The following is an 11,429-nucleotide window of genomic DNA, read 5'->3' on the forward strand; positions in this document are numbered from 1 at the left end:
TAATCTCTCAATAAATGTTAGCTGTCATCACCACATCTGTAGGTTTCAGATTGTAAAAGCTAGATTATAAAGCTCACACATTGTTTTGTAAGGGATTGAGGGTTCATGAAATGTTTTATTCAGGAGACTGATATTGTCATCTTTTTGTATTATTGGTATCACTTATCAGCTGTATGGAGGACGGATTTGACCATAGGAAAGGAGAAGGAGATGGGAGGGTCTTATTGGAGTATCTTCTAGGCCAGAGCAAGGGTCATGGAGGAAGAGGTGAAGAGAAAAGGTAAAGTTTAGAGGTAAAATTGGGAATATTTGGTTCATTACATATGGAGAATGAGATAAAGGAAGAGCTTAAGAATACTTCTAGCTTTCTAGCTTGAGTAATGTTTAACTGTGACCAAAAAAAAAAAAAAAAAAAAAGAGGAAAAAGTTTCAAAGGGAAGCTAAGTTCAGTTTTGGACCTAAAACTAAGACAGACATCCTAATGGAGAAGTTAGCAGGCTGCTGGATGAAAGAGTCGGAAGCTTGAAGGCTGGAGGTGTACATTTGGGGAGATCAGCGTGTGGGTGAGAGCTGACGAGATGAAAGGGCTTGAAATCCCTCAGGGAGTGAGAAGAACAGTGGAGTGAGAATGGAGCCTTAGTGAATATCAGCATTTAAGGGTATAGTCGGGAGGTACAAGGCAGGGTCCCAAGAACCAAAAGCAGTTATTCTTAGACAAAGGGAGTCCAGAAGCCATGGTGTCCATTAAACATTTGTTAAGCTCGTGGGCTTTGAAAAAAGGAAGACCTGGGTTGGAGTCCTGTCTTTACCCACTATTAGCTATATGACCTTGGTCACGTTACTTTCCTGTTCAGCTTCAGCTTACTGATTTGAAAAACTAATAGCACCTTTCTCATAGGCATGTTGCAAGAATTAAATGAAGTAATGCATACTTCTTAGTATAGAACCTGGCACAGAATAAGTACTAATTCAGGGTTGATAGTGTTAGGGGTAGTAGTTGATTTTGCTTCTAAGGAGGGAAGCAGCAGCGAGGTGTATTTGGAAAATAGCAGTTGGGCTTAGCAATTAAGAGATCATTGGTAACTTTAGTCAGATTGTTTTCAGTAGAGTTGTGAAACAGAAGCTGATTGGGTTGAGGAAGGAAGAGGAAATTTGTTTTTTGAATGGAGACTATTCTTTTAAAAAGGAGATATATATATATACATACATACATATATATTTTAGAGGCCTGCTTCTGGCTGAGCTGTACTCCCCCTGTAGGAGCGCACTGACCACCAGGGGGCAGCTCCTGCATTGAGTGTCTGATGCCTGGTGGTCAGTGTGTGGCATAGAGACCGGTCATTTTATGGTTCGGTTGATTTGCATATTAGCCTTTTATTATATAGAGTGGAGAGAGAGAAAGGTTTTAAGGAATTGGCTCACATGATTGTGGAGACTTGATAAGTCTAAAAAGAAAAAAAAATCTGATAGGGTGACCAGCAGGCTGGAGACTCAGGAAAGAGTTCAGTTAAGCCCAAAAGCAATCTGCTGGCCGAGTTCCTCTTGCTTTGGGAGAAGTCAGTCTTTTGCTCTATTAATGCCTTCAACTGATTAGATGAGCCCATCAATTTTATGGAAGGCAATCTGCTTTACTCACAGCCTACTGATTTAAATGTTGCTCTTACCCAAAAAACACCTTGAAAGAAACATTCAGAACAATGTTTGACCTTAAGCTGGCACATAAATAACCCTCACAGTGACTCCACACCAGGGTGGAAGGGTCATGGCAGTGGGGATCTCGGAGAGGGTTAGCCTGCTCTTTCTCCACCCACCACAGGTCCAGGGATTTAGGACAATGTGCTCATTGTGTGTGAGGGGTTAAGAGTTTTTAAAAATTCATTGGGAAGTATTTCATATCCCATAGTATAACATTAGTAGTCCTATTCCCTTACATTTGAATTTTAACTTTTCAAATGTTGAAGTGTTTTAGTAATAGTTACTGTAGTTTATCATGTGAAACCCTCAGTTTAATTCACTACCCCCAATTCCCTCATCTCCCACAAGAGGGTTGGAGAAGCTTCATTTCCTTCTCATAATTGCCATTTGTCAGCTGTGGGCACACAGCCTGGAGCAGGACTCCAGGTTACCGTGTTCTCACTCCCAGACTGAACATAGTGACTGTGGCCACCCCGTATTGTTCTAGGAAGTAAGAGATCCTCTCAGAGCCAGATCTGGACCAACCACAGCTGTGATACTGCACTTGTCCATCTGGAATAATAAAGGATCCCCTTGCTGTCTTGCTGCGCATTCCTTGTTTTCAGAATATTAGAAAAGTAGAGGTGTGAGCCAGAAGTAAAACACAGCGAGTTCAGAGGATCTGGACCTTTTAGGCGTGACATGGGAACCTTTGTGGCAAGATTTATTGTATTTATTATGGTCTTATCATTGCTGACTCAACATTGCTTCCTGAAGTGAGGGCTGAAAGGATGGTGCAACCTGATGTTTGAAGGCATGGAAAAGTAAACCTGTTTTCTTAAATAGTCCAGCCACTGTGTTTACTTGGGCAGTGCTCTGTGCCTGGCTATAATGGACCTGATTTGGGATGTTTCCTGTGGGAGTCAAGGAGAAACTCCAGTTCCTCTAGCTTCAGCAGTTTCACTAGCATGCCTCCAAGGACTGCAGCCTCTCATATAGCACCATGAGGTGATCCCGCATCCAGCACGGGGCCTGGCACACAATAGACTCCAATAACGGGTGTTGCATAAATAAATGAACTGAGGTTTTCTCTTATTTGTGGCTCTGAAGAGTCATTGTTTGATCCTCTGGAGCAGGGGTCCTCAAACTACGGCCCGCGGGCCACATGCAAATACAAATATTGTATTTGTTCCCGTTTTGTTTTTTTACTTCAAAATAAGATATGTGCAGTGTGCATAGGAATTTGTTCATAGTTTTTTTTTTAAACTATAGTCCGGCCCTCCAACGGTCTGAGGGACAGTGAACTGGCCCCCTGTTTAAAAAGTTTGAGGACCCCTGCCTGGAGCCTAGAGAATGTCTCACAATGAGTTTCCTCTTTGGGTAAGTGGTAGCTGGACTGAGGGTAGGAGTTCCTTGAGAATAATTGAAAGTACCTTAGCTTAATTAGGTTTAAGGTGAGGTGATGAACCTGTGCTTTCTTTTGCAGCGCCCGTGGGAAAGCTGGAGAGAGTGTTCTGGTTCATGGAGCTAGTGGAGGAGTAAGTATTTTTCTTTATTTTTAAATGAGCTTTTGTTTTTGGGTTGCACATCTAAGTCCATTTTCAAAACCAAATTTATAAATATAGTCAGGGGTGCTTTTTTCCTTTATGTGGTAAAGCTTCTGTAAGTTTTGTCTTCTGAAGGTGATTCCTTGTCATTAGTGTAGCATTTCTTGGTTAATAAATTCACCAGATTACCCCATTGAAAATATATCTATTAGGTTTTTCACCTGTGTTGAGTGTGGACCAAGATAAACTGGCTTTGTTTTTGCCTTCAAGTGGCATATATAATAAGAATGCTTATGTAGAATTATAAACAGTTCTTTAAGATGAATACTAATTCCTTATTCCCTTAGATAAGGAACTAAGGCTCATTAAAGTTTTACATATGTTGCCCCAGACAGCACTGCAAGCCACACTAAACTCTTTGTCCTTTCTGTCTCTCTTCGGCGGCCTGCCGGCTGCGCTTTGGTGACATTCACCACGCAAAGTATGCAGCTGTGTCCTTAACACCACAACCCGTGGCTTAAAATGCTAGTGGCGGTGCGGGAAATGGGGACTCAGAATGTATGAACTAAGCCCTTTAGTGAAGTCACCGAACGCAGGGCTGTCAGAAACCTCTTCAAGAAACCTGCTGTCAATCTGTCTTTGAGGAGCTTAGAGGAAAAGTTAGAGCTCTGAGGTCGGAACTGAACAAGAAATCCATACAAACTCTATCCTGCAAGTAGAGGTTTAGAAATTATAGAGGCAGGATTTTGCAGTTTTAACAGAAAGGGACGCAGTGATGGCGAACCTTTTGAGCGTGGCGTGTCAGCATTTTGAAAAACCCTAACTTAACTCTGGTGCCGTGTCACATATAGAAATTTGTTGATATTTGCAACCATAGTAAAACAAAGATTTATATTTTTGATATTTATTTTATATGTTTAAATGCCATTTAACAAAGAAAAAATCAACCAAAAAAATGAGTTCGCGTGTCAGAGGTTCGTCATCACTGACTAGGGCTTGAAGACTCACCTTGAGAAGCTGCTTAAGCCTGTCAGAGCACTAGGTATTCTGCACAGGAGATTGAAAGAAGTAACCTATTAAACGGTACATTGTCTCCAGAATAATGAGTGGCGTCCTGAAAATGTGAATTTACCTTTGAAGGTGGCCAGGTAATGCAGACAATTCAGTCCATTGTGTCTCTGTTACTTTAGATAGATGAATTGCAAGGTTTCACACCAGCATCCTGTGTGTACCTCAACTAGATCAATTCTGAAGGATTTCACAGATCAGACTGTTTGCTAAAAAACACGAAGATTCTCCTAATGGGGCTTGAGAAAACATGACAAATATATCTTGTCAAGAGCTCTCATTGGTTAGCTTCACCAAAGAGGCTATTTTGGGGTTAAATTAAATTCAACCCTAAATAATGAAAGGCTCTGTCAAACATAAATTTATTTAAATCACTTTGGCTTTCAGAGAGCGCACCTTGTACGCTGTAGAGAAGGGAGAAATTTTAATAGGAAGAGGGGAGAAAATCTCTTTTATTCCCTTTACCCTCTTGTAAAAAGCCCAGTCGCTTCACCATGATTTTTTTTAAGGCAAAATCCACGCTGTTCTCTGTGCTGGCTGAGTTTGTTCATCCTTGGCTGGCAGGGATAGGCCGGCGACCTGGTGTGTGAAGCACTTCTGATCCCCCTGCCCTGTTAGAGGGAAACAGCACAGGGCTTTTCTTGCTTCTGTTTGTACTTTCTGTCCTCATTTAATTCAAATTCCTTTGGGATTATGTTGTGTATTTAAATTGATGTGGAACTTACTAGCACAGCTATTATCCAGATATTTTGGTGGGGAGTGCCCTATTATAATGTCAGCAAAGTAAATAGAAGAAAAGTGTAGACACATAATGCTGTATAATCTACTGGGGGAGTATGGCTAGTATAATTGTTGTCAAGAATAGAATAAGCAGTGCCTTTATGATAGCAATTGAGTGCCCTTTAAAGTAGTGAGAGGCTAAGGAGAAACAGTTACATTAAATCCTAGGTTAAAATGTGGTTTTATTAAAGGCCTTTTTTAACTGAAGTTTTTAATTGAAAATTAAAAACTCAAATAGTAAAAATTGATCATGCTAATAATCCCATAGTTCACTTCATGGAATTGAATGTCTGTCTCAGACAGTGAGTTTCATACGTTTGTTTTGGTTCAATCAAACAAATTCTTGTCGTAACCCAACTGAGTTCAGGCTTTTCATGCTTGCATGCCTGACAGGTCTATCTCAGGCCTGAGAGTTTGTGATGCTGTGATAATTTTTATTAGGTTCCATAATCATTTCACTTGTTTTCTATCATGCCCAATCCATAATGATTTTGCCTTCCTCTAAGCCAATTGTTATCAATAAAGGGTGATGTTGCATCATACCTCCCCTCCTTCAGGGACACTTGGCACTGTCCGGGGACATTTTTGGTTGTTGTATCTGGGTAGAGGGTTCTGGCATCTGGATGGTAGCAGACATTATGCTAAACATCCTTCAATGCACAGGATAGCCCCACAGGGAAGAATTATGTGGCCCAAAATGTCAATAGTGCCAAGTTTGAGAAATGCTGCTGTAAATGCTTGTGATACTTATCTGTACCATTCATTTAGCATGTAATTAAACATATATAGCCTAGTATTGTAATTTGAATAATTGCTTATATCTGTATATGTTTATTTCTTCTTTATCCTAAGCACATTTTTTTTTTGTGGTGATCTAATGATTTCATCTAATCCTATGGCTTTAAATACCATTTGTAAACTGATAAATCTCAGGTTTATTATTTCCAGCTCTAAACTCTTTTGAGTCCATACCCATATTGAGCTGATTACTGAATGTCACCTGTTAGGTGAGCAATTCAGAATGTTCAAAGTGATTTATTGATGCTTTCACAAACTTGATCCTCTCTTATCTTCCTTATCCCATTAATCCACCCAGTTAATCTGGCCAAAGACCTAGGAGACATCCTTGATTTTTCTTCTTCCTCCATCCCACAATCTATGAGAAAGGCCCTTCAGGTTACTTCTAAATTATATCTGAACTTGTTATTCTTTTCGGTGTGGTCACTTTAGTCCAAGCCAGCTTCACCTCTTATCTTGACCACTCTATCAGCTGCTAACTGGTCTTCCTACTCTTATTTCCCCTAAACCTTCTTTTTCCCTCTTACATAATTTGAGTATTCTTTTTAAGGCCTAAATCAAATCACACCCAGTTTAAGCTCTCTGGTAGCTCTGCATGGTTCTTTAATATAATCCCAACCTTCACCCCCAAGGCCGTGTGTGCCTCGGCCTCTCCGTGCCCCTTTGGCCTCCTCCACTCTCTCCCGTGTGCCCCTCAGGCCACATTGTCTCTCTTTCTTTTGAGCACACCACGCTCATTCCCACTCCACCAAGTTAGCCGTGACCATTCTGCCTGCAGCATTCTCCGCGTGGCTTCCCAGATCGTCACACGTGGCTTGTCCCTCACTTCATTCAGGCCTCATCTCTTCACAGCAGCTTTTCCTAACGAGTGAACTGCCTCCTCTCCCTATCTCTTTCTAACCCAGTAGGCTGTTTTATTTTTTTCAGACTTTTTATTTTCTAAATTTACGTTGTTCATGTATTTGTTTTTGTGTTTATCATCTTTCCCCTTCTTTAGAATGTAAGTTTCTTGGGTCAAGTACCATTTCACACACATAGTAAACGCTCAATAAGTGTTTATAATATAGATGAATAAATTAATTTGCCCATGTATCTGTCTCTTCCACTTAAATGGTAGAGGCCTAACATTTATTATAGAGTATTTTTATATGTATAATTAAAGTATGAAGTCTGTGAACATATTTTGATCATCTCTAAACCCTGTACCTTTGCACAAAACTAAGTAAACATTTTGATGCATTGGTTAAAAACTCAAGCTTTGCAGTCTGATTTGGTCCAGCTCTTGTTTCCATCTCTGTGACCTGGGCAAGTTACTTACATTTTATAATTTCAGTTTTCTTATTTATAGACTAGGAATAATAATCAACCTCTATCAGTGATACATATATATTATTTAGTGTGGAACATGGCATTTCATAAATGCTCAATAAAAGCTACCTATTGTCCTTATTTCCTCATTTATATTTGAACTTCCTTAATAATAGAACAGGACTTAGAAGAACCTTGAGTTCATTATCTATACTTAAATGTTTGCAAGGATGCAAAGAATCCAAAAATACTGGGTTAAGAGAACAAACTGATGGTTGCCAGATGGGAGGGGGTTGGGAGGCTGGACAAAAAAGCTAAAAGGGATTAAGAAGTACAAATTGATATTTACAAAATAGTCTTGTGGATGTGAAGTATAGGGAATACAGTCAATAATACAGTATATTGTAATAACTATGTATGGTGCCAGGTGCGTACTAGATTTATTGGAGGATCACTTCATAAATTGTCATATATGTCTCACCATTAGGCTGTACACCTGAAACCAATATAAAATAATACTGGTGTCAGCTGTAATTGACAAATAAAAAATGTGCACCCTCCCCCTAAAAAAATAAATAAAACTATTGGGTTGTATTTTGTTTTTCAGGTAGGACTAGCAGCATGCCAAATTGCTCGAGCTTATGGCTTAAAGGTTTTGGGCACAGCTGGTACTGAGGAAGGAAAAAACATCGTTTTGCGAAATGGAGCCCATGAAGTGTTTAATCACAGAGAGGTTAATTATATTGATAAAATTAAGGTAAAATTATTCTACAGTTTTATATAAGTAAAATTTTGTTTCTTGAGAGACACATTTTTATAAGTTCTTTTTAACCACTCTCTTAAAGTTGTTTGCCTCTTTTTTCAAATGCCTGTATGTTTTTTTGCCTATGTGTGTTTTAATGTTTTCATTTAAAAGGCAGAGATGTCTAATTTTTAAACTTTCACTCTTATTTCTGTCTTGTTTATGTTTGCCAAATAAAATTTTGCCTCTCAAGTCTTCCAGCTATCAAAATTTAATGCCAGTCACAGTTTAAGTAAATCCACAGCTCTATATTTGCATCTGTTAGGTGTTATTAATATAATTTCTATTGGTATAAATTTTTCATGGACTGTGAAGTATCCTAAGATTACAAACTGGATCTGTCTAGACTAGAGAAGAGCATTTATTTGTTAACCAGATGCTTTGGACTCCAAAATTTGGAGGACTAATCACTACTTCCTCCAAAGCAGTGAGGTAGCATTTAGTGAATTGTTGCATATGTTCCGTTGCTACAATAGAATTCAAGCAGATTCTGAAGTTCTCCATTTGTGCTCTAGTAGCAATTTACTAAACACTGATTACTTTGCTAACCCTCAAAGTACTTGCTCATGTTGAGAAAGAATTAGAGTTTTCTAGTTACTGATTACTATGTAAACTAGGTCATTACAAACTAAGGAAAGGATGAGTGAGAGTTTATTACCACTAAATCAACTTGCCACAAAACTGAGTAAAGGCACTCCTTTGTTATATGTCTAGGAAACCTACAATTAATGGAGTATTCACTCCTGGTATCAATTTCCAAGAGTATTTACAAAGTTGAAAAACAGCCATTTACTTTAAGAAGATATTTTTGTTTTGCAGTAATCTAATTTTAAGACCATGAGGTCTTGTAGTTTATATCATTCAAAACACTTTTCTGTAATACACGGGACAATTAAAACTTTTATAGATTTTTTTTTTACTTGCTTTCTTAACTTATTTTGCATTCCTTTATATTATATAGAAATCTGTTGGCGAAAAAGGAATTGATATTATTATTGAAATGTTAGCTAACGTAAATCTTAGTAATGATTTGAATCTTCTATCATATGGAGGACGAGTAATAGTAAGTGTTTCTCTTTTTTTTTACCACTTTGAAGTTTTATCATAATTTAACACTATGTTGCAGTAATCTTTAACTGTAGCATGTTGTTCTTCATAAAAGATTGTTGGCAGCAGAGGTCCTATTGAAATAAACCCCCGGGACACCATGGCAAAGGAAGCTAGTATAATTGGAGTTGCTCTGTTTTCATCAACCAAGGTAGGAAAAGAAGTCATTGTGATTTTGGTAACTTAAATTTGCCTAATCAGGCAGGCTGAAAGTTTAAGCAGATGTTAAACTCAGTTATTTGATTATATGTGTGCATTAAGGCTTAGTCACCGGAAGATAACGAGGGTGACAATATCATTTATCTTCCAAGTCAGGACACTTTTGAGAGAAAAAGAAGATACTATTTGTAATCACTTCAGAGCAGTAAGTACTTTGTAATCAGATACTGTCTCAAACAAATATAGAGGACTCTTTTTCTGTAATTCTGGATAAGTTGACAAAAGCCACACATTTGTAAGAAACCATGCTTTTTTAGATTCTGAAAATATTTAATGCTTCTGAAAATCAACTCATATGTTCCTCTACAAGAAAAAAAAAAAGCAAACACCTTTTTCTTTCACTTTAGGAAGAATTTCGGCAATTTGCAGCAGCTCTTCAAGCTGGAATGGAAGTTGGTTGGTTGAAACCTGTAATAGGTTCTCAGTATCCATTGGAGAAGGTGGTCCAGGCTCATGAAAACATCATCCATAGCAGTGGGGCTACTGGAAAAATGATTCTTCTCGTGTCATAATTAATTTCTTCATGTATTTCCAATGTAATTAGATCTCTTATCCCAGTTTTACTTACACTATCTCTGCTTTAATTGGCATTCATTTAATTCAGTGAGTTTCTTATATTAAAAAACAAGATTTGTCCTTAGAGATCCTGGGCATTGGGAATGTTGTAGCTGACAATATTCTTTATGCTGTAGTCAGGAAGGCATAGTAGGAAGTAGAATGTTGTGGTCATTGACATTGGGGTGCATTGTAGATACTCCTGTTACCTGATCATTAGTTTCATACCTTTGATTAAAATGTGCTAATTGGAAATAAGACTGCTTGATTTCTAAGCCTACTTCTCCTTCGAAAGTTTCTTTCACCTCTGATTAGCCCAGACCTGTATTGGACTCTGCAGATTTTGGGGACTAAACAAGACCCCTTGTCCAAGCTAATCTTATCTGGATCTACAAGCTGCCTGGAAGGGCCAGGTAAACAATATTTGTTAAATTTCTAATATTTACCAAAATATTGGAACATTCACTATGCTCATGGTTGATTACCAGTGGTCTGTACATTCTGGGACAGCAGCCCTTTTTGGTGCATAGTCTCAAGATAGATACTTCTTGACTGACTTGCTTTCAAATTAGATTTAGAATTATATATTTGTGTGATGGGGGTCATATTTTTAAAAATAAGTAAATAAATTTGACACATTAAGAATGATCTGCTTTTGTTTTCATAACATGGTAACCTGCAATGATTCTGTGGGAAATTAAAAACTGTGTTTGTATATTTTACTTGCCTTACTTCACTTTTATATAGCTCCTAATGGCCCCGTTCTAACAGTGTTCTGTGCTGGAAGTCTTTATCTAAACTAAAGAAGTGATTGCTTAGAAATCTTGCCATCAACATTATGTCCAAGGAAATGAGGTTTAATTGCTAATTCTGTCTTGTTTTTTCTTCCTGTGAACACAGCCTCTTATTTGTTGTAGCATTATGTGGTTGGTCCTCATGACCTGATTGGTTCTGCTGAATGACAGTCATGTTTCTACCTGAACATGGAATTCTGCTTTAATAGTGAACAGAAAGCCCTGCTCACTTCTATAATTGAAGGCTGTCATTGGCCTCTGGCTGTATGTGCCATGGCTGAAGTGTTTTGCTATTAGCATTTTTTAAGTTCATTCACTATTTCTTTTATAAATTAGTGCCCTGTGAAATAACATGTTTTAAAAAGTGTTACAAAACCAATGTTGCCCTGGCAGGGTGGCTCAGTTGATTGGAGTATTGTCCCATACACCAAAATGTTTCCGGTTCAATTCTAGTCAGGGCACATACCTAGATTGCAGGTTCAATTCCCAGTCTGGGCATGTATGGGAAATAATCAATTAATCTCTCTCTCTCTCTCTCTCTCTCTCTCTCTCTCTCTCTCTCTCTCTCTTCCCTCCTCCCTCCCCCTCCCTCTCCTCCTCTCTCTCCAAAATCAGTTAAAACAAAAACATATCCTTAGGTGAGGAGTAAAAACAAAACAATATCATGATTCTAGAAACTAGTATGTTATATACATCCTAAAATGAAAGATTCCTTCCCATACAAAAAGATGAAGGAGTCATTATTCTGTAAAAGTGAGAATAGTTTTGGTGCCCCAG

General features: G+C 38.2%; 1 protein-coding gene across 4 annotated transcripts in view; it reads left to right on the forward strand.

Annotated features, from left to right (window-relative positions):
* The window catches only part of CRYZ (crystallin zeta), a 22,926-nt gene extending 12,422 nt beyond the window's left edge, over positions 1 to 10,504 (forward strand). For all 4 annotated transcript variants that reach the window (XM_006775907.2, XM_015571893.1, XM_006775909.2 and 1 more), the window contains exons 5-9: positions 3,161 to 3,212; positions 7,783 to 7,932; positions 8,939 to 9,040; positions 9,140 to 9,235; positions 9,651 to 10,504. In XM_006775907.2, the coding sequence (XP_006775970.1) occupies positions 3,161 to 3,212; positions 7,783 to 7,932; positions 8,939 to 9,040; positions 9,140 to 9,235; positions 9,651 to 9,815 (565 nt within the window). In that variant the 3' untranslated portion in view covers positions 9,816 to 10,504. The remainder of the gene's footprint in view (positions 1 to 3,160; positions 3,213 to 7,782; positions 7,933 to 8,938; positions 9,041 to 9,139; positions 9,236 to 9,650) is intronic.
* Positions 10,505 to 11,429: the final 925 nt, after the last annotated feature.

The sequence above is a fragment of the Myotis davidii genome, unplaced genomic scaffold, assembly GCF_000327345.1.
Source record: "Myotis davidii unplaced genomic scaffold, ASM32734v1 scaffold128, whole genome shotgun sequence".
NCBI classification, from domain to species: Eukaryota; Metazoa; Chordata; class Mammalia; order Chiroptera; family Vespertilionidae; genus Myotis; species Myotis davidii.